This window comes from Schistocerca gregaria, chromosome 3, assembly GCF_023897955.1.
Source record: "Schistocerca gregaria isolate iqSchGreg1 chromosome 3, iqSchGreg1.2, whole genome shotgun sequence".
NCBI lineage: Eukaryota > Metazoa > Arthropoda > Insecta > Orthoptera > Acrididae > Schistocerca > Schistocerca gregaria.
Genome location: NC_064922.1, coordinates 382,419,881 through 382,447,083, shown reverse-complemented (window position 1 = coordinate 382,447,083; position 27,203 = coordinate 382,419,881). Strand labels below are relative to the sequence as shown.

The following is a 27,203-nucleotide window of genomic DNA, read 5'->3' as shown; positions in this document are numbered from 1 at the left end:
TCTCTCCCCATGCGATTTCCGTATTTCACCCTGAAGAAAGACATTCCCGGCTGTTAATTTGCTTTGGACAAGGAGGTGCAAGTCTGGGTACAATCACAGTTCCATAGGCAACTGCAAACATTTTTTCATGAAAGCACAGACCGTCTTGTCTTGCACTGGGTTAAATGTATTAACAGTTAAGGTGATTATTTTTGAAACAACATACAGTTTACTTACTTTTTCCAACTATCTTATTTTCATTTGATAGTCCCTTACACAAGGCAAAAGAAGGAAAACTTGAAAGTTAGTAGACAGCTACTGAAAATGCCAGGTACAATGAGTGCATAAGCATCTGCTGATTTTGGAAGACTCAACTTTCTTCATTGTTGAAATTCTGATAGTATTCCCCCTCCTCTTCCTCATTTTACCTAGACTGCCTGATTAAAAAAAGAATGCAGCACCCAGAAGGGAATGTAAAATGTTGCATACTAATCATGATATACAACCAACATCATGCGCTAGCGGTTTTACCCACTGGAGGAGGTGCCTAGCTTCAGCTGTATTGAAGCCACTTCTTTCCATATGTGAAAACAGACATATTAGTCATACCAGAACTGTCAGCTCCACTGGCCTTCATTTAGCTTGTGCCTCCAGCCACTTATTCTCCCATTGACACATAATTGCCCACTTCAACAAGAAACTAACAGCACACAAGGGGACAGCAAAGGTTAGTACATATTTCTGTTGCACATGTCCATTACTATTGTGTAAGACTGTTCATTTCCCTTAACTCACACATGACCTGGTACCCAGCAGAATGATACTTCCTTCCTCAGAAGACAACATAGTGTGTGAAGTGTATCTTTTGTTATGAACCACTTTGTCTGCCAGGCACATTCACTGAATGGTCTGTAGGGTATATAAGGAATCACGGCAGATAAAGTTATTCAGTCGACTACACATCATCTGCTCCAAAATCTTTAGGATTGCACACAGCTCTTTGTCAAAGACTGTAAATTTGTCTGGAAGTCTAATTCTAAACAGAGTCAGAGCAAACTAGTAAGAATCTCACAGTATGGTCCTGCTTAGACCCATCAATGTAAATAACTGTTAAATTATGGTGCCCAGCAGAAATTTTTGAAAGGCTTGTTTAAAAATAAAACCCGATGTACAAGATCTCTTGCACATTGCCCAGATTAAAAATGCCTTGGTCTCACTGCTAATCAAGAAGGATACTTGCTCCAACTCTATGTTAAAATGTTCAAGCTCGGTTATCAATACGGGCCATGAAAGGCAAGGTTCTTAGTTCAGATCCCAGTCCAAAGCAGAGTTTTAATATGCCATGAAGTATCACAAATATTTTCATTGTTAATTCACAATTATATTTATGTAAGAGTGCAAATATGTACAAAATGTCTAGCACAATATATGGATCCATTCAGGGTGGAAACTTAATTTCATCATAAACTTTCTCTAAGATATCCAGGCTGAAAGTCCATATCTCACTGAACAGTTGTATTCTATGTGATAGCAAGTTTTACTTTAGTAGTTTTCATTGCTGCAAATGAATTTTTCTAAGTTGTCATGATTACAGATTATTCCAAACCCAGCATGGATTTACAGTTTTATTAACAATTCTGAGAGTTCTAAGACCTTGTCACCCAGGAAATTCCTTCATTGCTGTCATCTGTCACAATTTGGTGTCATGCAATGTCAGTGTGGAATGACCAAGTATATAAGAAATCCTTGCAGGAACACATTTTGAACTGTTATCACTGGAATATAATCTCAATAGATTCTGACAGCAATGATGCATCATGTTTCAAACTGATTATAGTCCTCATTATAGTTATTATGGACTTTAAGCATGACACTATGCTCCAGTCATGAAAGTTCTACTACGCACTGAAGTTAGTATAAAAGAACTGAACCTTGAATATTCAAAGCTGATTAACAAAACATGTCTTCCGATATGGACCCATATTTATATATTTTTTTATAGAAGTAAGAAAACCTATCTTTGCTTCTGTGTGAATGAGGAGAATTCACAGGTACATCACAAATTCTTACACGTGCCACTCTGTTGTATTCACAATCATGCAATGGGAAATGTTACAGTTCAGTGTCCTCTTACACTTTTCCTTGCACGACTATGCAGTCAATTTTCTCTGAAGCAGGATACCAGAGTGATTTGTAACAAAATGAACCTGGATCATTTCTTTCTACCAATAAACAGTTCAGCTCCTCTTAAAGTCTCCCAGAATTCCACGAGGTTTTCACTAAATTCAATTTGCCTGGCAAGCTTCCAGGTTTTTCAGACAAGTAGCCAACCTGTAATTTCCTTTCAATTAATAAAGTCTTAGATTTTCATTTTTCACATAAATCATCCACAAATCTAAACATCTGGAAGATTCCAACAGTCAGCTATCCAACATTAGCTTGAACTGAGTAGATAAGAAGTGAACAACCAGTTCCAACCCTGTACCATCTACGACAAATCCACAGAAAACAAAAGAATTCTAACAAGTATCTTCTAGAGTCCCACTGTTCCAAAGTTAACATCCATTGCTGTCTCAAAGCCAATAGCTAAACTCATCACAACAATACTGTATTCTTCCATGATTTAGATGTACACATTCTAGTACCTTTTTAAATTTTTCTGTAACTTCACAAAAAGAAAGGTTCTCACTATTTCCTTATGAATAGTACTTTAGAAAGCTGCTATGTTACACTGTTGTTAGTAACTTAAAATCCACAAAATTATATGAGGCACAACAATAATGTGTGCACTAAAATGTGACATGACAACGCAGTGTCACATGGGACAGAGATATAGATACAGGATTACAGGAAAGTCATCAGTGGCTTATGGCTTGCATTTATAGTGTGTGACTGATCTCCAATGTTGGCGTATATAATACAGGGTTGAATACTCCTGCATGATAAAACAAGATGTGAGATGGCTCCCTGTACCGTGGATCAGAAGTCCAGCATGATTTGGGGTAGTGCTACCCATTACTGAATCTTGGGATCACCAAGATTCCAGTACACTCATCCTTCAGTCTATAGTGTCCTATGCAGATGGCATTAGATTTTAATTGCTGGGAATGAGCTGGCAACTATGGTGGGTGGTGATCTCATGTTGCACATCCTCACACAGCACACAAGCTGAATGTATTCAGGCATTATCAGTAATATGTTGGAACCAAGGTCCATAATAATCACAATAAGGGCAAACACACCACAGCGAGTAATCACGACTGTTGTTGTTGTTGTTGTCTTCAGTCCTGAGACTGGTTTGATGCAGCTCTCCATGCTACTCTATCCTGTGCAAGCTGCTTCATCTCCCAGTACCTACTGCAACCTACATCCTTTTGAATCTGCTTAGTGTACTCATCTCTCGGTCTCCCTCTACGATTTTTACCCTCCACGCTGCCCTCCAACGCTAAATTTGTGATCCTTTGATGCCTCAAAACATGTCCTACCAACCGATCCCTTCTTCTAGTCAAGTTGTGCCACAAACTTCTCTTCTCCCCAATCCTATTCAATACCTCCTCATTAGTTACGTGATCTATCCACCTTATCTTCAGTGTTCTTCTGTAGCACCACATTTCGAAAGCTTCTATTCTCTTCTTGTCCAAACTAGTAATCGTCCATGTTTCACTTCCATACATGGCTACACTCCAAACAAATACTTTCAGAAACGACTTCCTGATACATAAATCTATATTCGATGTTAACAAATTTCTCTTCTTCAGAAACGCTTTCCTTGCCATTGCCAGTCTACATTTTATATCCTCTCTACTTCGACCATCATCAGTTATTTTACTTCCTAAATAGCAAAACTCCTTTACTACTTTAAGTGTCTCATTTCCTAATCTAATTCCCTCAGCATCACCCGATTTAATTTGACTACATTCCATTATCCTCGTTTTGCTTTTGTTGATGTTCATCTTATATCCTCCTTTCAAGACACTGTCCATTCCGTTCAACTGCTCTTCCAAGTCCTTTGCCGTCTCTGACAGAATTACAATGTCATCGGCGAACCTCAAAGTTTTTACTTCGTCTCCATGAATTTTAATACCTACTCCAAATTTTTCTTTTGTTTCCTTTACTGCTTGCTCAATATACAGATTGAATAACATCGGGGAGAGGCTACAACCCTGTCTCACTCCTTTCCCAACCACTGCTTCCCTTTCTATAGACTACAATTATCACAGGACTTCAAGTATACAAAATAATGTGATGCCACAACATATGTAAAAAGCAAGCACAGTGTTTTTAATCAATATATTGGGAAGATTCTAGCATAGCCCAGGAGTGATACAGGGGAACAGATTGTAATAATCAGTCACTTGGCCCAACAGCAAATCACATGTGAACAGAAGAGCATGACCCAGAGGCACTTGTGAAATCTTTAGCTATGGCAGGTAATGTTCTGATTAGACAAAGGACAAGAGAATGATGCTGCTGCTGGGCTGTTAACACCTCCCCTAATTTGCCCACTCTGTTGACAAATGTTTTCTCCCTGCTGAAATCATTTCTGCATTTGTGACATGAATAAGCATTCTACTGCTAGCCAGCCTTGCACTCTTGCTGCCATTCTCCAAACTGCCAATGAGTTGGCCAAACTAAATTCAAACAAATAAGCTCATTGTACGAACTTTCTTCCCCACAATGGAAGAATGTGTCAACTGCACAGAACACGCAGTCAGAACATTACATTCAACACCTCTGCCACATGGACTGTTGCAGGCCTAGTTCAGAAATACTGGTGAGCTACATCGACCACATATTTCAATGTTGTCCCACCAATGTTTAATGCATACACTGTTACCATGATTGTACTTTTTTTTAATCACAAAAATCTCAACTTGCAGAGACAGAGGTACGAAATTATGCTTTAAGCAGTTTTTCTCTAAACTTTGTATTTCAATAACATACTCCACAAATTATTAAAACATTCCAGTGGCTGACAACATCTTATTTAAACAATCACTTCATTAATACCATTCCCACAGTAACTCTTTATTCAGTAATTATCGTTTGTCTTCAGTTTCTTGATGATATTAAGCATCTTTGATTAAACTTTCTGTAACTTGCAGAATTGCTCGTGATTCTGGTCAAGCAAAGGCTATATTCATGTAATTTTAATCATTTCAGCAATAAAGAGAAGTTTCTAACAACAACGTGATGAACTGGAACAGCAGTACTGACAAACTGCCAATGGAAAATAGCTAGTGAATTGTAATCTGGTGTTCCAGTTTCAATAACTAGTTAGTGTAAGCTCTTTTTCACAGGCATTCCAGATGTTATCCCCAGTTGTTAGCTTATTTGTGTACAGAGAAGCAAAAACTATCAGAGCTAGGAAAAGGATATGCCATGTAGCACACCACTGAAAAGATTATGGTGATGAAAAGATATTACAATTTATATACTGACCCTTGTTCAATGGAAAATAGATACGACATTTACCTTCTGTACAGAATTCTTTAAATCTGAAGTATTTAGTTGCTGTGAGCAGATTCAAACAAAACAATTTTGTATAGCTGTAAAAATATTTGAGGTGCAAAACAGTTCTCCATGGAACCTATCCATAGTTCCCACAAGGATACCACCACCTTCATTCCAATCTGTGTAACATAATCGGCACAATAGTATACCTTTTGCCCATGCACAAAGTATCCCTTTGGCTTATTGCTCACACAGCATTTAGTTTTGCACAGCAAGGCAACTGTGGTAGATTTTGAAGCATGTGGCCATGTCCTACTGTATATGTACTCAGTTCAATTGCTGCAGGGGTTTAAGAGGGAAATTGTCAGTAATAAAGACAAAATTTCCAAAATAACATGTTTTATCTCACTCTTAGCAATAATTTTGTTCAAAAGTTTTAATTTTTTGTAGGTTTTTGTATAATATTTGTAATTGGTGTAAATTTTTTATTACGAACCATCACGTGATTATGTTTGTGTGTGTGGGTTTGCACAGCCAATATGTAATTCTTTTTAATGCACTGTTTCTGCACCTAGAAAAATTATTGTTTTATGTGCAAAACATTTGTAGAACATTTTCTAGCCAGATAGCTGACTGTGTGTGGGGTGCACACCAAGGGCTTTTTAGATTAGGCGAGTCTCCACCCAATCCAGATAATGACAGCTGTAGGAAGCCCAAAACTAATAGTAAGATTGAAGGAAATGCCTCCCACAGCTGAGGGTATTAAAATATTATTGGTAAACTACCAAAGCATTTACAACAAAGTGCCATAATTTGAAGCATTCATGGAAAGTAGTGATTACTCACATAATACTAGGTACAGGAAGCTGGTAAAACCTGAAATTGATAGCAGTGACATTTCTGGGGAAAATGTATGCAAATATTGAAAGGATAGCAAGTGGGAAACGGAGGTGCTGTATTTGTCACAGTAGATAAAAAACTCAAATCAACCAAGACAGAAATTGAAGCTGAATGAGAGATTGTTTGGGCAAGACAGAGTACCAGGGGTGGGCATTAAATAATAATTGGATCTCTGTGTCACCCACCAGACCCATCTCCTGATGTAACTGAAAACTTCAAAGAAAACCTCAGTTTACTAGTACACGAGTTTCCCAATCATGCTGTAATTATTGGTGGTAACTTCAATCATCCAACAATCAATTTGTTAAATTAGAGTTTTGTCAGTGATGGGTGTGGTAAGACATCCTGTGAAATTTTGCTAAAAACCTCCTCTGAAAACTACCTAGAACGGATAGTTAGGAACCCTACTCATGATGGAAATATATTGTATCTAATAGCAACAAATAGACCTGACCTCTTTGAGGATGTCCACATCATAACTGGCATCAGTGACCATGACCTGGTTGTGCCAACAATGAGTATCAAACTACAAACAACAACTGAAACAAGTGGAAAGATATGTATGCTCATTAAACTAAGATAAAAAATAAATAATAATAATAAAGAAATCAGTAATGTAATATCTTAATGAGGAACTTTAAACTTTCAGCATGGGTCAGGAGCATGTACAGGAACTCTGGCTAAAATTTAAAAGAATAGTTGACCATGCACTGGATAGATTTGTACCCAGTAGAACAGTTCATAATGAGAGGGAACGTCCATGGTGTACAGTCATTGTAAAGAAAAACAGATTACTGCATAATAGGTAAAAGAAAGCATAGGGCTATTGACAGATGATGAATGAAACTCATTTGCTTTCAAGAGAGCAATGCGTGATTCCTTCAATGACTAACATAGCAGAATATTGTCAAATAACATTTCACAAAATCCGAAGAAATTATGGTCATACATAAAGGCTGTTAATAGCACCAAAGTTAGTGTCCAGGCCATACCGAATGAGAAAGGAGATGAAATAGAGGATAATACACAAAAAGCTGAACTTCGTTTTCAAATGTTGCTTTACAAAGGAAAACCCAGGACAACTGCCCCACTTTAAGCCTAGTATCACTGAAAAGATGAATGAAATAAGTATTAGTGCCAGCGGTACAGAAAAACAGCTGACGACGTTAAAATTGAATAAAGCTCCAGGCTCCGATGGAATCCCTGTCAGATTCTATACTGAACTTGTGGCTGACTCAGCCCCTCTTCTCACAATAATGTGTTGTAGAGCTCTCAAACAAAACATCGTGCCCAATTCTTTGAAAAAAGGCACTGGTCACACCTGTCTACAAGAAGGGTAATAGAAGTGATCCACAAATATACCAATCGATTTGTTGTAGAATCTTAGAACATATGATAATGAGATATTTTGAACAGACTGAGCTGCTCAATGCTGACCAGCATGGTTCTCGAAAACACCAATCATATGAAACCCAATTCACACTTCTCTCGCACAACATACTGAAAGCTCTGAATCGAGGCCATCAGGTAGATGCAGTGTTTCTCAATTTCCAGAAAGGATTTGACTCAGTACCGCACCAACACTTATTGTCAAAAGTATGACCATATGGGGCGTCAAGTGAAATTTGTGAATGGATTGAGGACTCTTTGTTAAGAAGGACAAAGTAAGTTATCTTTGGTGTAGAGTCATCATGAGATTGAGAAGTAACTTCGGGTGTGCCTCAGGGTAGTATGTTGGGGCCTTTGCTGTTCATGTTGTATATTGACCACCTTAAAGACAATATTAATGGTAAAATTAGGCTTTTTGCAGATGACACATTTATGTATACTGCAGTACTATCTGAGATGAGCTGCATAAATATTCAGTCAGATCTCGATAAGATGTCAGCATGGTGCACAGTTTGGCAATTTGTTCCAAATGCTCAAAAATGAAAGACTTTACACTTCAGAAAAAGGAAAAGACATAGTATCTTATGACTACAATATCACTGTTAGAATCAGCCGACTCCTAGACGTACCTGGCTGTAACAGTCTATAGGGATACGAAATGGAATGACCCCTTGGCTTCAGTTGTGGGTAAAGTAAGTAGTAGTCTTTGGTTTATTGGTAGAACACTGGGGAAGTGCAATCAGTTTACAAAAATGTTTCCTTACAAATCACATGTGTGACCCATTCTAAAATCTTGCGGGGAAATTGAACGTACACAGAGAAGGGCAGCACAATTGGTCACAGGTTTGTTTAACCAATTAAAGAGAAGGGCAGCACAACTGGTCTCAGGTTTGTTTAACCGATTAAACAAACCTGTGACCAATTGTGCTGCCCTTCTCTGTGTATGTTCAATATCCCCTGTTAGTCCTATCTGGTAGGGGTCCCACACACTTGAGCAAGATTTTAGAATGGGTCACATGAGAGTTGTAAGGAAATGCTTTTGAAGACTGATTGCACTTCCCCCAGTGTTCTACCAGTAAACCAAAGGCTACTACCTACTTTACCCACAAATGAACCCAAGGGGTTACCGCTAGCAGCCTGCCTTTCCCACTTGAGCAAGAATTGAAAGGAAAATGCCACATGTTCACACTTGGTGATAACCACTTTGCTCACAATGGTAACTCCATGTAAGTGGCACAATAATAGGTGTCCGATGGGTCCATCATTTGGTTTCATCACATATCAGATTTGTCTGGAACACTTCATACTGACTTCCCTGTTTTTTTCATGTCTGTAAACGCCAGAAACCTAGCAGCAATAGTGTCAAAATTGTTTGGTGAAGCTAAAAACTGCAGTTTCTGTTGGCAGCGCTGAGTGCCAATCACGATAGCATTTCCTCTCCTATGTCTCTCCACCGCCAAACCAATCTTGTCATTTAGATTTTTGTTCATAATTTTCAGCAACTGTTTTGTAAGAATTCCAATGTTTAACGCAACTGGTGTGCTATTTCTTTACATTGGAAATAGTGTTACAATCTGACTTCCTCTTTTGTGCCACATATACTTGCTTCACATGGAGAAAGGTTGTACATGATGAAAGCTCAAAAAGTAGCAAGACTGAGGGGGAATAGGGATAGAATTCAAACAGCATGGATATTGAAGTAGGAAGTGCACACTTAAACTGGAAAGGGAACAGTACTTTAAACATTTGTGTTCATGTTTTTTTGCAAATTTTTCTTTTATGTGGCATGACTGAATAATTCTAGGTCTTTCTTCCAGAGGCACAACACAAACCAGTGCTACCAGTTCAATCAGCCGAGCTATAGAATGTTCCTAGCATACTAGCTGTTGTTGCAGAAACATTACAATAAGATAGATACATTAAAATTAAGCACTCTGCAGACAATGGTGGGTCAACAGTGTTAGTAAAATGAAATAGATCTAATGTATGTTTCTCATCTAAAAAATAATGTAAAATATATTCATGGCATATTAGAAATAACATGTACTCACATCATCTGTAATACACATGTATATGATTCTATCTTCACATATGTAATGAAACAAGTATGCATCATGTGAATAAGTCAGTTTATGGTTCTCTGGCGAAATTTTTGCCAGGATCTTCTCAGTGACTTCAGCAAAGTTCCCAGCACATGCGGCATATTTGGCAAGCACAGTTGTGCCTCTTGCTACTACACTGTAAAGAATTGACATTGTGCCTGTAACAAAAGAAAAGCAATTAAAGAACAAAAGCCTTACATTTCAGTCAGTTTTGTTTTTTCACAGAAGGGTAGTAATTTATTAAAATTCTTTTCACTTCAGAAATATTCATCTGCTCCACAGAGGTGAAGTGTCAAGTATAACTCTTGTGACTATAAACCTCAAATAATTTGATTTGCTGATTCAGCCCTAACTTTCAAACAGATTGCAGATACCTAAAAATTCTGAGTGATATTCCTACACAATGATCAACATGGTTGTGTCCGTAGAGTAAATTTTTATTAAAAATCATTTCTTGATTGATCTAGAAATGATGTGGAATACAGTATAATCCTTGCCAGTCTTGCCAAGTGATAGAAAGGTATGATATCCCAAGTTTACAATAATTGGCAGGAAGCAACATTGTATAAAGAAGATGGGATATTGAAGGATTGAGGAATGATGAAGGGTGTTCAAAATTCTCTGAGGCTGTAAATTCTGTGATAAAGTAAGCTATGGTAAGGAGTTTAGTAAAAAAGAATTAAAATCTCTAAAAAAGAGTAATAACAGAAATTGGACAGACAAATACAGTTACAGAAATTTAACTGTGAGGAAATAGTAGGTAACCAAATAAATACCTAAACTGTTTGATAAAAGAAATACAAAAAAGGAAAATAAAGGTGTACTTAAATGTAACATACCTAGAATTTAAATCAATATCAAATACAAGAAAACGAAAGAGAAATGACTGTTAAAGAAGTAGTTGGAAGGACAGGTTCAGCATATAGATAACTGACAATAACTTACAGAGAAATTAAAGGCGATGGCATTAATATTCAAAGTCTAAAGCAAGTCCACTGTTAAATACATAAGAGAGAATGGACTTCTATGAAGGAGAGAAACTGTTTGCTGTGGTACAAGAAGGAAAGTGTGTAACTCTGAGATACAGAGGATACAGTGCTCAATGTTGCTCTGAAGGGCACGGGCACGTTCTGACTGTTGACAGGCGCAGCTAGTGTAGGCTACACACCAGGCAGTACATGCACTAACCACATAGCAAATTCTGCCTGCATGTGCACAGTATGTTCAGACTTGTCACACAGACTTCAGTCTGTCTGTCTGCCCACCCACAAGTCGGCCTTTTGCCCACCCTCACTAACTTGTGCCTGCAGGCAGGCACATGATTTGAAACAGCCCAAGGCAGGGGATCCTGTAGTGGAGTCAAGAGTTTAAAATAACTTTGTAATAGTTATATGCAAATAAGATGGGGATCCAGTCTTTCCACTAATGTCCAAACTACACTTAGAAGAAGCCACAAAGAAAGTAAAAGGGTGACTCAGAAGGGGGATTAAATTTCAGAATGAAACAATATCAATGATACAATTTGCGAATGGAATTGCTGTCCTCTAAAAGAGAGGAGAAATTAAAGAATCTGTTTAACAGAATGAAAAATATGGAGTGATCCAAAGAAAGATGAAAGTGTTATGGAGTACATTAACAACAATCCTGTCAAAACTGGGGGCTGTGTAGTGGGTAAAGTGAAGGAATTCTGCTATCTAGGGGAATAAATAAATGCAACATGAGCAAAACAAAGATCATGTAAGAAGCAGAGATAATTCCTCATCAAAAGAAGTGTTCTAATATAGAACACAGATCATAATTAGAGAAAAACATTTCTGAGACTGAATATCTAGAGCAGACCATTGTATGAAAGTGAATTACAGATTACAGGGTAACTGGAAAAGAAGAGAATTAAAATAGTGGAGATGTGGTGCTATGGAGAAATGCTAAAAATTAAGTTGACTGACATAGTATCATCAAGGAAACAAATGTGTGGAAACCAATAACAATAAGAATGGATAGGATCATAGGACACACATTGAGACATCACTGAATAATTTACATAATACTAGAGGAAGTCTAGGAGGGCAAAAAAAAATGGAGGGAAAGACAAGAGACTAGGATACATCCAACAAATATCTGAGGACACTGTAAGTGCTCCTTTGATACGAAGACGCTGGCATAGCAGAGGAAATCTTAGTGGGCAGCATAAAATCAGTTAGCAGCAAAGGACTGATGAGAATATAGTTGTGACAGCATGCATAAATCCAGTTCCTTTCTTTATGTAAAAGAAACTAATATACTTGCAACTGGCATTCCTGGCACTATGCAAGCCAAATGAAATGAAACCAAATTCCATTGGAAACCAGTAATACACACACTTATTTATAAATTTTAGAGAAACAGATAGCATGAAGTTCCACAGACAAAAATCTTAACATGGTCTTTCATTGGTTGGTTGGAGAAGGGACCAACATATGTGGTCCTAAGTCCCTCTGACCTTGGATTAACTAAAACTGATAAAATACCACATTAGAAGAGGGAACTACAGTGTCCATAAAATGATAAACTATTGACAGGGAAGGAAGGAAAAGGGCGGAAGAAAAGGTGAGGGAAAGGAAGTGACGAATTACAGGGACGTGAAGGAAGAAGCACAGGAACACAGGAAACGAGAGACGCTCAAGACATAACAGACCCCATACGGAAAGGAGTGGGAAGGCAGAGGGCTTGGGTGAACCATCAAACCCAGTTGAAGACAATCCAGTAGGGGCGAGGGGGGAGCAAGAGGGCCCAACAGCCCCTCCACTCACTGATAAGGTGGAAGGTCCCTCATTTAAATAAAGCGATAAAAATCCCCATCACAAACGTAAAACAAGATCTTCCGCTGAGGCATTGTCAGCCAACACCAGCGGTAGCGAGTATGGAAGGCTAAAAGTGTGTCGCAGGGTGGTTAAGTTTGGGCAGACTAATAAGATGTGAGGCACAGCCACCATCGATCCACAACAACAGAGAGGGGGGGGGGGGGGGGGTCCTCATGACGGAGGAGATAACTGTGAGTCAGCCAAGTATGGCCGATGCGGAGCCGGCATAGGATGACAGAGACCTTATGAGAGGTCTGTAAGCAGGACCACCGCAGAGCTGTCGAATCCTTAATCGCCCTGAGCTTGTTCGGCAAAGAAAGAGTGTGCCATTCTGCATCCCTAAGACCCAAAACCTGATGATGTAATGCCGAGCGAAGATCTATTTCCAGAATGCCAATAGCAAGAGATGGCCTGGCAGTAGCCAATTTAGCCAGTCTATCAGCAAGTTCATTGCCAGGAATCCCAACATGAGGTCCAAATGAAAACCATTGAGCATCCACGTTTAGCATGGAGAGAAAGGGAGTCCTGGATAGCAATGACCAACGGGTAGTGTGGCAAGCACTGGCCGATAGCGTGCAAACCGCTCAATGAGTCACTACAGATTGTGAAGGATAGTCCTCAGCAGGAGCGGATATGGTCCAGTGCGCGCAAGATGGCTACCAATTCTGCAGTAAAGACAACAGCCATCTAGAAAGGAACGAAGTTCCGCACATTGCACATAGGTGTAAGCAAAACCAGTGCGACCAGCAACCATGGAGCCATCAATATAGATCACTTCTGAACCCTGAAAAGAACTGAGGAGACAGTATAACTGGTGGCGAAGAGCCAACAGAGGGACAGAATCCCTTGAATCAATTGAGAGAACAAGACAAAGTTGAAGCCGAGAGATGCACCATGGAAGGGTAACGTGTGCGAGTGGAGAAAAGAGGCGGTAAAGGTAATAGCTGGAGCTCAGAAAAGAGTGACGGAATGGGGACTGCCATGGTAAGCCCACATTGTGGCCGCCGCTGCAGCAGGGTGATCTCCATGTCTGGATAAAGGAGACCATAATTAGGGTGCTTTGGGGTGCAGCAAATGCGGAGCGCATAAGATATCAGCTGTTGTTGGCGCAAAACTCGCAGTGGTGGAATCCCCGCCTCTGCGAGAAGGCTAAGTACAGGGCTAGTCCGGATGGCACCAGTTGCAAGTCAGACTCCACAGTGGTGGATGGGATGTAGTATCTGCAACGTCGAAGGCGACACAGAACCATAGACAAGACTTCCATAGTCTAAACGAGACTGGACCAATGCTTGATACAATCACAGGAGAACAGAGGGTCGGCACACCAAGTGGTATTGCACAAACACCTAAGAACATTGAGATTGGACCAGCACGTCCTCTTCAGTTGGCAAAGATGAGGGAGCCATGTCAACTGGGCATCGAAGACCAGACCCAAGAAGCGATGGGTGTCCACCACCTCAAGGGGCTAGCCATCAAGGAACAGTTCCGGATGGGGATGGACTGTATGGCGACAGCAGAAATGCATGATGCATGACTTGGCCGCCGAAAACTGAAAGCCATGGGAGACAGTCCACGAGTGCACCCGGCATTCTGGAGCGCCCATTGCAGAGGATGCGATGTAGGTGCAAAAATCATTAGCATACAAAGAGGGGGACAGTGTCGGCTCAGTCGGCTCAACAGCTGTCATCAGATCATTAATGGCTAAGAGAGAGAGAGAGAGAGAGAGAGAGAGAGAGAGAGAGAGAGAGAGATGCTCAGCATGGAACAGTGTGAACTACCCCATTTTCTTGCCAAAGGGGAGTGCTGTAGGAGGAGCCAACTTGGACCCAAAAAGAGTGACAAGAAAGAAAGTTACGGACAAAAATGGGCAGAGTGCCACGAAGGCCCCCATTTGTTAAAGGTGGTGAGGATGTGGTGGTGCCATAGGCTTTAAGAAGATCAAACACGACTGCAAGGAGGTGTCGCCGATGGGCAAAAGCCAACCAGTTAGCAGACTCCAGGTGGACCAAGTTAGCCACTGTAGAGCAGCCACAGCGAAAACCACTTTGAATCAATGACAAAAGATCATGGGCTTCAAGGATCCAAAACAGTTGCTGACTCACCATGCATTCAAGGATCTTGCCGAGGGTGTTAGTAAGGCTAATTGGATGGTAGCTATCCAGCTGAAGAGGTGGTTTCTCTGGTTTCAATACCGGAACAACAATGCTTTATTCGCACTGGGTAGGAAAGACTCCTTCACTCCACAGACGGTTGAAGACGGTCAGTATACGAATGTGGCCAGCCACCAATAAGTATTGGAGCATTTGGTTATGTATCCGATCCAGTCCAGGAGCCGTGTCAGGACAAAGGGTGAGGGCACTGGTAAATTCCCACTCGCTGAATGGGGCATTATATGGCTCCGTGCAGCAAGAAACAAAAGACAAAGGCAATCGTTTTGAGCGTTCTTTCAGGAGAAGGAACGTGGGTGGATACTGAACCGCTGCTGAAGCTTGAGCAAAGTGTTGAGCGAAATTTACTGGCACAAAGTCCAGATTGGTAAGGACAACACCATGCACGAAAAGTTCTGCAACTCCAGTGGAAGGACAGTGGGCAAAAATTCGCCTGAGTTTCACCCAGGCTTGTGAAGAGGGGGTGTGTGGTCCTACGGCAGCTACATATCGTTCCAAACAAATCCGTTTCTGAAATTTGATTAGGTAGTGGGCCCAGATGCAGAGTCGTTTAAAGACCACAGGAAGAGCAGTAGAAGGGTGCCGCTTGAAGTGTTGAAGAGCACGGTGGCAGTCTTTTATGGCTGCAGCAATTTCCGGAGTCCACCAAAGGACCGTCTTCCGGCAGGGAGGACCTGAGGAAGACGGGATTGCTGAAACAGCTGCTGAAAGTATGGCGGCAGTCAAGGAAGGTCAAAACAATCAGGCAATGGTCGCTGTCACATAAGTAATCATGGACACCCCACTGAATGAAGGGAAGAAGGCCGGGACTGCAGATAGAGAGGTCAATGGTAGAGAAAGTGCCGTGCGGCGCACTAAAGTGTGTGGGAGCCCCTGTGTTTAGTAAACAGAGGTCAAGCCCAGCCAGAATAGCTTCAACTGTCCTGCCCAGGGAAGTAGCCATATGACTACCCCCAAAGAGGGTTGTGGGCATTAAAGTCCCTAGTAGCAGGAAGGGAGTTGTTGAAGGGTGGTTAGGGCAAGGGATGTGGGCAGCCTGTAAGGTGGGAGTTAGAGAGTACAGATTGTTATTGGAGTGGCCAGATGGACCCTGACAGCAATGGCTTCCAGAATGATATGGATGAGAACCTATATACTAACAATGTCCTTGTGGACCAAGGTGCAAACACCACCAGAAGCGTGCAAGGGGCCAATTTGGTTCTGACAGAAACCCTGGAACCCACGAAGGCCGGGTGAGTAAGAATTGACAAAATGGGTCTCCTGGAGCGCAATACAAGTGACAGAGTAGAAGGAAAGAAGGGGCTGCAACTCTGGAAGGTGACGCAAATATCCGTTACAATTCCACTGGAGGATTCTCAAGCCGGAGTCCAAATGGGAAGCGAATGGAACGGAGTCGGTCACCCTGCCAAGTCGTCATCCGTCACCAATAAGGATGGCATAATATCCATATAGGTGGGGTCAGACTCTGTTGGTTCATTGACTGGAGGAGAGGAAGGCTGCACCTCAGATGGTACCAGACAGGCCTTGCCCTTGTTCCTGTGTTTCTGCTTCTTCTCTTGGGAAGTAAGAGAAGGGCAGACTTCAGCGAGAATGGGCACGTAATTACACTGGGCAATCTTTATGCCCACCGGCTGCAGATCGCACTGCCAATGTGGAGCAGCGAATTGCCTTTCAGGGGAGTGCCGCGAAGAGGAGTCTCAGGAGAGAGCTCCAGTACCGGCAGCAGCCGAAGGAGGGGAGCACTTCTCCGGCAGGGGAGGGGGAGCAGCACCCAAAGGGGTGGGTATGGCTACTGATGGTGAAGGGGGGGGGGGAGGGAAGAGTGCCAGTAGGAGGAGGTTGAAGGCATGGGGCAAATGGGGTAGGGCTGGGAAGAGGAGGGGGAATGGATGTAACTGAAGCAAAAGTAGAAGTCGTAGACATGGGATGGAGCCAGTAAAACTTTTGTCGAGCCTCAATGTAGGTGAGCTGGTCTAAGGTTTTGTACTCCTGAATCCTCCTTTCTTCCACAAACACCAGGCATGCAGGTGAGTGTGGAGAATGCTGTCCATGACAATTTACACACACTGGCGGGGGAGCACAGACATTCTTCTCACGGAGGGGGCACCTACAATCACAACAGATGGGATCAGTGGTGCAGCAGGAAGACTTGTCGAAATCATAAGCATTTAAAGCATCTCATGGTGGTGGAATATAAGGTTTTACATCACATTGATACAACATGATCTTGACCTTCTCTGGGAGGACGTCCCCTCGAAGCCCAGGATAAAAGTACCCATAGTGGTGTGATTGTTTGGAGGGCCTCGCTGTACACAGTGGATAAAACACCCCCCCCTCCCCCCTGTCGCTCGAGGTTAGCACAGAGCTCCTTGTCAGTTTGGAGAAGAAGATCTCAGTGGGTAATAATGCTTGTACCGAGTGCACAGATTGGAGGGGGGTGACAGAGACTGGGACATCACCAAGACGGTCACAAGCACACACGGCATCAGATTGGGCAGCACAAGATGTCTATGAGCAAAGCACTGGACCACATTTTACTCATCGATTGCACTTCACCATACTTATCTTCAATTGTCTCCATGAAAAACAAAGGCTTGGGCATGGCAAAACTTCCACCATCTGTCCTGGCACAAAGCAGGTACTGAGGGAAAGGTTCAACCCAAGCTGATGAGCTTGACCCTCCTCCCAGAGGGTGGCCAGGGAGGGGAAGGCCGAAAGAGTGTCACGTCTGTTATCATTCTTAGAGACGGACATAGAATGGCCAGGATGGTGAAGATATTGTCATTTCATGTGCAAGGTGTCCACTCTAGCACCACCCACTCCAATCGTGGGCTTGATCCATGGGTGCCACCCAGCCACAGAAAGGGCCAGCTGGCACGGCGGCCATTGGTGGGAGTTCTGGTGCCCCAAAGTGATGAGCATAGACTCCTGGGCATACGCGAGGTGTTAACAGCTCAGGTACTAGTATTGTGATCCCTGTGATTTCAGGGGGCTCAGCGAAGTGGGTACTTAACAGCCCCACCACACGGACTGGCTGCCGTGCTAGTGTCCTAGCAGGAGGGGGGCTAGGGTGCAAACAGAAAGAGGAGGGGAGGCGGGAGGAACCTGCACCATGGAAGCTAGGTAGGGAGTTCATCCCCGAAGGTCTCACACTGAACGGAAAATTTTGGAAATGTAGGTCAATCCCCAAGGGGACCAAAAATGAGATGGAAACAGCAGGCTAAACAATAGCACAGGCCAAAACAAAGCCAGGAGGATAGCCAGGTCAACATAAAGAAGTTCACTAAGAGGGAAAAAGGGGGCAGGGACAAAGGAGCAAGGATAGGGAGGGAGAGGAAACAGGGATGGTAATGTAGCCTGGAAAGGAAAGGAGACTGCAATAGCTCGGGGCCCTGTGCACGCCACACGCATACTCACAAAAGAACTGTGGGCCCCCTGGGTGGGAACATGGTCTTTCATAGAAACAGTGTAAGTATAATAAGGGAAACCTAGTTCCTTGAACTGGATGTTACTGATTAACCTATTTAGAAAAATTTTACCATTTTGGTAAGACAACACTGCAGCTGTAGGAAATACTGCAACCAGCCATTTGTGGCAGTGAAATCATATTGGATTAACAACAAATCATCTCAGCAAAGTTTGGTATATGTGTAAGCAAGTGGGAGAAATACATATTATAGATAAATTGAAACCTATGTATTGTATACTCCATTCAAGATTTGTTATGAATAATAATAAATTTCTTTTATAGCAGTAAATATCAAACTGCTTTAAAAATTCAAGAAATAAGTAATTAGACCAATATTCTTTTATAGGCTGGCAGAGCACCACATCCCTCTTGTGACATTTTTGAAGTAATTATTTCCAAGAGAGAAAAATGTGGAGACTTTACACAAAAATAAACATCATCATAACTATACCTAAAAAGAACATAATTCGGTTACACGTAATGATCCATAAAACCAGTTATTTCAGTGTGTGCATAGAAATCTGTAACGAATAATGAATTATCTATAAAAGTCTTTACCAACAATGCACTGCCACATAATATACAAGACTGAATTCAACTAAATTGTCTCACTACTGTATGTTCTTAACTACATGCCTGCCACAATGAAATGTAAAGATTCTGGTAAAATCAAACTAACCATCATCAACACGGATTTATATTGTTCATAAATGCACATGTTAGAGAGCCATATGGCTGCAAAATTTGCAATATTGGGTTAAGAGGAATAGTCAACAATAGCCGTTGCTTTGACCAGTGGAATAATGTTAATGGCTGCTGTGTAATCACCCTTGGTGCCCATTTTCGAAGTTTGTAAGTTTGTGTAGCCACTGAATGTGAAAGCAAAAACTCTGGATGCAGTGGAACTTTGATCTGTAGATTGGCCCGAGATCTAAGTCAGATTGTAATGTCTGAATTTGATTTGAAGTTGACAAAGCCAACAAATGTCAATGCAAAATAAAGGTCGAGGAAACAAGATTTACCCATTGCATAGCCTGATGTCCCCATTCATGACACATTTAACACATTTTGTCACAAAAACATATATTAAAACCAATTGTATTACACCATGGCCAAATCCCTAATGAACGGCTTAGGGAATTTTATGTTCATATAGCTTACATAAGCTATGAAAATTGATTCTGTGTGGTAGTCTACTTGTATCCTTTACCTTCAATAAACCTTTCTTACATTTAAGAAAAGTAGGGCTTCCCACACATCATCTTTCCAATTATCACCACTTAGAGCATATTGGATGGACTACCCCTAACTTAATCATAGCTAATACTTGGTTCAAGAATCATAAAAGAAGGTTGTATACATGGAAGAATCCTGGAGATACTAAAAGGTATCAGACAGATTATATAATGGTAAGACAGAGATTTAGGAACCAGTTTCTAAATTTCAAGACATTTCCAGTGGCAGATGTGGACTCTGACCACAATCTGTTGGTTATGAACTGTAGATTAAAACTGAAGAAACTACAAAAAGGTGCTAATTTAAGGAGATGGGACCTAGATAAACTGAAAGAACCAGAGATTGTAAAGAGCTTCAGGGAGAGAATAAGGGAACAATTGACAGGAATAGGGGAAAGAAATACAGTAGAAGAAGAATGGGTAGCTCTGAGGGATGAAGTAGTGAAGGCAGCAGAAGATCAAGTAGGTAAAAAGACAAGGGATAATACAAATCCTTGGGTAACAGAAGAAATATTGAATTTAATTGATGAAAGGAGAAAATATAAAAATGCAGTAAATGAAGCAGGCAAAAAGGAATACAAACGTCTCAAAAATGAGCGACAGGAAGTGCAAAATGGCTAAGCAGGGATGGCTGGAGCACAAATGTAAGGATGTAGAGGTTATCTCACTAGGGGTAAGATAGATACTGCCTACAGGAAAATTAAAGAGACCTTTGCAGAAAAAGAGAACCACTTGTATGAATATCAAGAGCTCAGATGGAAACCCAGTTCTAAGCAAAGAAGGGAAGGTGGAAAGGTGGAAGGAGTGTATAGAGGGTCTATACAAGGGTGATGTACTTGAGGACAATATTATGGAAATGGAAGAGGGTGTAGATGAATACGAAATGGGAGATATGATACTGCATGAAGAGTCTGACAGAGCACTGAAAGACCTGAGTCGAAACAAGGCCCCGGGAGTAGACAACAATCCATTAGAACTACTGACAGCCTTGGAAGAGCCAGTCCTGACAAAACTCTACCATCTAGTGAGCAAGATGTATGAGACAAGCGAAATACCCTCAGACTTCAAGAAGAATATAATAATTCCAGTCTCAAAGAAAGCAGGTGTTAACAGATGTGAAAATTACCGAACTATGAGTTTAGCAAGTCACGGCTGCAAAACACTAACATGAATTCTTTACAGATGAATGGGAAAACTGGTAGAATCCAACTTTGGCGAAGATCAGTTTGGATTCCGCAGAAATGTTGGAACACATGAGGCAATATTGACCCTAAGATTTATCTTAGAAGAAAGATTAAGGAAAGGTAAACTTACGTTTCTAGCATTTGTAGACTTAGAGAAAGCTTTTGGCAATGTTGACTGGAATACTCTCTTTCAAATTCTGAAGGTGGCAGGGGTAAAATACAGGGAGCGAAAGGCTATTTACAATCTGTACAGAAACCAGATGACAGTCATAAGAGTCGAGGGGCATGAAAGGGAAGCAGTGGTTGGGAAAGGAGTGAGACAGGGTTGTAGCCTCTCCCCGATGTTATTCAATCTGTATATTGAGCAAGCAGTAAAGGAAACAAAAGAAAAATTCGGAATATGTATTAAAATTCATGGAGAAGAAATAAAAACTTTGAGGTTCGCCGATGACATTGTAATTTTGTCAGAGACAGCAAAGGACTTTGAAGAGCAGTTGAACGGAATAGACAGTGTCTCGAAAAGAGGATATAAGATGAACATCAACAAAAGCAAAACGAGGATAATGGAATGTAGTCAAATTAAATGCTGAGGGAATTAGATTAGGAAATGAGACACTTAAAGTAGTAAAGAAGTTTTGCTATTTAGTGAATAAAATAACTGATGATCGTCAAAGTAGAGAGGACTTAAAATGTAGACTGGCAATGGCAAGGGAAGCGTTTCTGACGAATAGAAGTTTGTTAACATCGAGTATAGATTTAAGTGTCAGGAAGTCGTTTCTGAAAGTATTTGTATGGAGTGTAGCCATGTATGGAAGTGAAACATGGATGATAAATAGTTTGGACAAGAAGAGAATAGAAGCTTTCGAAATATGGTGCTACAGAAGAATGCTGAAGATTAGATGGGTAGATCACATAACTAATGAGGAGGTATTGAATAGGATTGGGGAGAAGAGAAGTTTGTGGCACAACTTGACTAAAAGAAGGGACCGGTTGGTAGGACATGTTTTGAGACGTCAAGGGATCACAAATTTAGCATTGGTGGGTAGTGTTGGAGGGTAAAAATCGTAGAGGGAGACCAAGAGATGAATAAACTCAGCAGATTCAGAAGGATGTAGGTTGCAGTAAGTACTGGGAGATGATGAAGCTTGCACAGGATATAGTAGCATGGAGAGCTTTATCAAACCAGTCTCAGGACTGCAAACAACAACAACAACAACCCCTAGGAAGCATGACTATTATAAAACTGCACAAATAGGACTATTTGACTAGGCACCTTACTGTGTATGTAAAAAGTTTAACACTAAGTACACTTCCTTAGAGGTGCCATTCTCTTGGAAGAATCACTGAGGTAGTAGGTCTCCAATTCTAAAATGAAGAGAGCATGTACTCAGGAAAGAATACAAGATGGCACCCTAGTATTGTCAATGCATGAAGTTTTCTTCGCAATACCGTGCCTCCAAACACCAGAGTGTACTCTCTCTAAAACGAAGAAGCAAGACTGTCTGCCTTAACAACTGCAAGTAGTGGCCATCGGTTAAAATTCTCTTATCTCTTCCTGGTGAAATACAGTAGGCCACAAACAAGTCCTAACTCCCGCTCCCACACTTAACGTAAGGTTTTGTAACTGTGTGCCGTTTGACACTATTTTGACTCCTGCTCTAAGCAAACAGAACATAGAGCTTTGCTGGCTGAGATTGTGATATGGAAGGAGTATTCATTTGTTGTCTGGGTTTGATCATATGAAGTGGGAATTTTATGTATATATACTGTATATAAACTACAAAAAATGCTTCCCTACACCTTTCCTATTTGTAACCCTCTATCCTTACACCTTTCTTGCATTTGAAAATGAAAGCTAGCTTACTGCACAAGCACCGTCATTATTCCAACCATCAACATTTAATGCAAAATGTAAATAACCATTTGTGCATTGTGTATCAAAACCAGCAGCTTGTTTGGAGGAAACAAAGTCAAGGCACACACTCATAAACTGAGAATGTGCACAAAGTGAATTCTCTCACAATTCTTAATAAATTTCCACATTCTGCTTTGATCCACATCGTCAAAAGATGTATACATAAGAGTGTGTATCTGATTGCTGAAACTCACATTGTAGTATACAAGAATTCTATGAACTGAAAATGCTGATATCAGTTTGTAAGATTATTAACTTTTAAGATAAATATTGTTCACAATCTGAATAATTCTTCTCACGTATCATTTTAATTTATTAATAAATGTATTTAATCCAATGAATATTAAATAAATGTATTTAACATTTTAGAAGTCATTGCTTCTAAGTATTTGCACGTTAACCGTAATCATATTTTGTTACTTACTGAACCAGTGACAAAGATTCTTATCAAAACAACTTCATAGCATTCAGGAGATGGATTAAATTATTGCTGTAAGACCATTAGCTTGTAAACTCTTATTTAATATTCCACACACATCTTTAATACAGTTACAACTTTGACCAGACATAGAGGACTCAAAATTGCATACTGATTGTCTTCGTGCTATGATGCTCTCCCCCCCCCCCCCCCCCCCACACACACACACACCAAAAACAATGAATAAAAAACAAGGTTACTGACTAAAAATTGAATTTTAAGCACCGTACGATTTTAAAAATAGTATTAATATATTTTTGTGTTAATTAAAAATTGTCGCACAAGGTATGGCAATGCCTGCAAACAGGTTCTTATATAATGTTTCATCTCGAGAATGTAAACAAATTTTCCTTTGATACTAACTCTTGATGAATCTGGCCTCTTGAAAATGAAGAATCTATGTTTGTAAAACTACGCGGGTTAACTCATCACAGCGAATTGTCCATCCATAAATCTAAGCAGCTGCTGGTAGGAAACATTCTAAACACGACAGCCTTGCAACCTCGTTCTTGTCAACCTTGAACTTAGCTAGCACGAGGACTACTGAGCCTTTGACAACTTTCCGTGGCACACACGTCTACCTGAAAATTTTGACGTTCTACGCAGTCTAGGCAATTTTACCCCTATTTAATTGTGTTGCCTGTACGCCTGAAATGCGTGTCTACGCGAGATGTTGGGATGTAATGAACTACTATATCAACAGTTGTGTTGGTATCTTCGCAGCTAATGAACATAGTCAAAAGTGACACAAAAAAATTATAAAGACATCGCTTAATGTGCATCGCCCTACACTTTGCGCAGTCAATTTTTATACAGGGTGATTACATAAATTATCCGGTTTTGCGTGATGTCGGATGAAGACTTTACACAACTTACAATCTTTTGCTGGAACGCAACATTAAAACTGTGTAATCATAAACAAGAAAGCAGGAATAATAATGATATAGCGCTTGTCAGTGCGCATTTGAGACGTACTAATATTTGTACACACCACGAATGATATCTCTTCAACAGATGTCCAACTGCTATTTTTTAGAAGTGCATTTCCTTATTCGGCTGTGCTAGAGGAAGTGTCAAACAGGTTTTCCAAATTAAGACACGCTACAAACACTTGCGATATATCACACTTCACAAACGTCAAACACTGTTTTCCTGTATCCACCAGCCTTGATAAGTAGCTTTGACTCAGAGATAGCAGCAGCATTTATTCACCACCAATGACGAATTGTCCTGTATTTTCAGGCTCTGGAGAGAAATAAGTGTATCTTCTTTTTTTGTTGTTGTTGTCTCCTGAGCTAATAACCTGTTGGCGTGGTGCCGAATTTTTGTTCTATCACATTAAAACACTAACCGTACTATTAAATGAGGTACATACTCTCGCGGGATTATTTTATGCCTAAATGCAGGTAATATTTTGTCGGCCCAAAACATGTGCCATTCAACGCGACATTGTGCCAATAAGAGTATTGGACCGGTGTCCACGGACAAACCGTTCAACAATCCAGTTGTCGTATTCAAATAGGAAATAAGTCAAACTTGTTCAGTTGGAAACAAACACTCGATCAACATTTCAAAATAAAATGGTGCGACGCGCAACACGAAAGAGTAACCGTGGACCTAGGTTTGATCCTGGGGGGAGGGAAGTTCGCACTGGTTTTGGGCCGAATAACTAAATAGTGTTTAGGTTTCACAACTAATGACTGCTACTAGTCAATATCTATAGCACGTTTTGGCTATTTTTCAAACTGAAACTGAATCATTAGCCGTATATCTACAGGAGATGTATTAATGAAGGAAGCATTAAGATTTCTAATTCATTGTTAAAAACTCAAAACTGAGATTTGAATAAACATGACAGTTTACATAAGGAGTTTGAGTCATCTTTAATTTGTTACAAACTTAACTCCATTCCCTCTTAAGGAAATGGAAGTAAAAAGCACAGTTACTATCTGGATAACACAGAGCACTTTAAAATCCTCAGAGTGATGAAATTAGTAAATCAGCAAAGCAAAATCCAGCTCTGAAATAGTATGTCAACTCTTACAGGAAACTGTACAAGAAACTCATTATTGCAGCAAAAAGTTAAACAATGTTTCTTTTATCAGTAGAAACAAGTCCAACAAAAAATGAAATCAGTTTTTATAGTGACCAATACAAACATAGGCAAAAGTAAGCTGGGAAACAACAACATTGTTATTAAAACTGAGGACAAAACTATAAAATGTTCTTTACATATTGCCAATATATTCAGGTATCATTATATAGGTGTAATACAAAATCTTGTAAAAACTCAAAGTCATACAAAGATTAATCACAACTAATCTACACAGCCCAAGACAATGTTTTTGTATCCTGTAATAGTACAAGAGGTAGTCAATGCAATCAGCAAACTAAAAAATAAATTTTACTGTTACACTGGTGGCACTCCAGATACAACAACAAAACACAGAAAACATATTGCTACTCTGCTTGTAGATACAATTAATGCACTTTCACCACTGGTACTTTCCATAGAGAACTTAAGGTCTCAATTATAAAACCATTATATAAAAAACTACAGATCCTATCAATCTTATCTTGTTTCTCAAAAATTATAGAAAGAATAATGTACGAAAGACCTTCTGCTTTCCTGACCAAAATGAATATTTATGAATGACAAAATGGCTTCAGAAAGAATAAAACGAATGATACAGACAAGTAATTTTCAAAAACTTAGCTTAAATTTCATTGATCACAATGAAGCAAATTATGTAGCATTTTCACATTTATGCAAGGCATTTCAAATTTTAAACATCAACTATCGCTCGAAAAGCTCTGCTGGTTTTGTGTCAACGGTACTGTTCACACGTGGTTTAAATCATACTTATATGACAGATACCAGAAAATAGAAATAGTTCACGAATGAAACTCATACTTTTCTGAATATAAGAAAGTTAGTTATGGAGTACCCCTAGGTTCGATGCCGGGGCACCTGTTGTGCCTGATGTTCATAAATGACTTGCCAAGCTATTTAACGCAAGCTGATGATGAACTTTTTGCTAGTGATACAAGTCTCTTTATTAAAGCTGAGAATTAGATTGAGTTGCACAAAAAATAGAAATAACAGCAGAAGAAGCAAGTAAATGGTTTAACGATAACTATTCATTTGCAAATGAGAAAAAATATTATTGATGAATTTCAGCCAGGTATGGAATACCACAAAGCACAACCTAATGTAGTTATGAAGTTGGCTAAATAGAAGATACTACAAACTCCAAATATGAAACTTTTATAACTTTGATTAGATGAGTGTGTAAAGTGGGGTAAGCATATAGAAGTGTTCAATAAAAAGTTAAATAAATTCTGCTATGTAATTTTAATGCTTAAAAATTGTTACAATGAACAAACAGTAATGTGTATCTATTAGGCATTTATGTATAGTCTATTGCAATATGATGTCTTATTTTGAGGTAATTCAAGTCTGGTTGAAAGCTCATTTACTATTCAAAAACAAGCAATAAGAATAAAAAAAGGGGGTGTATCTAGGAAGCCTTGAAGGTAAATTTTCAAGACAGAGTTCACAGCGCATGGCAAGGCAGACCAGCTAGCTGCCTAAGTAATGAAGCTGCTGCAACTGGAATAATGCCAATGCAGTGCGGCACAAGACCCCAGTCTACCACAGTGATGACCTGGATTACACCATACTAGGTGCCAGCGCAATGACACCTTGGTTGACAGTATTCTAAAAGTGGCATCCTGTGCTAATATAACAGGTATGAGCACCTTTAAGTAGTTGTTCCTTTGACCTGTATCTTGTCCCTCCGCTGGTGACTATACTGAGACAGTCAACAGTCCTATGTGGCTCATTCAGCTTCGTCTACACGCACCTGGATCATCTACTAGCTGCCAGTCTATGGACCTTATGCTACTGTGAGGTGAGCTGGGGATAACAAGGAGGTGCCACCATCAGGGTGACCTTAACCAACTTCTGAGCGTATCCAAGGGGTCCTGGGTTTGGGGACAATGAGCTAGAGCAAATCAGGTCTAGCTGACTGTCGGATCATTGTGGCTGTTCTACACACACACTTGCTACTGCCATACCCCTAACATC

At 40.3% G+C, this 27,203-nt stretch overlaps 1 protein-coding gene across 3 annotated transcripts in view; it reads right to left on the bottom strand.

Annotated features, from left to right (window-relative positions):
* Positions 1-24,694, bottom strand: part of LOC126355017 (vesicle-associated membrane protein 7) — a 56,677-nt gene extending 31,983 nt beyond the window's left edge. Inside the window, exons 1-2 of one of the 3 annotated variants that reach the window (XM_050005159.1) lie at positions 24,105-24,694; positions 9,774-9,982 (exon numbers count right to left, since the gene is read on the bottom strand). In XM_050005159.1, the coding sequence (XP_049861116.1) occupies positions 9,774-9,977 (204 nt within the window). In that variant the 5' untranslated portion in view covers positions 9,978-9,982; positions 24,105-24,694. Of the gene's footprint in view, positions 1-9,773; positions 9,983-23,476 lie in introns of all 3 variants that reach the window. The other 2 variants (XM_050005158.1, XM_050005160.1) reach the window with 2 other exon arrangements.
* Between the last annotated feature and the right edge of the window lie 2,509 nt (positions 24,695-27,203).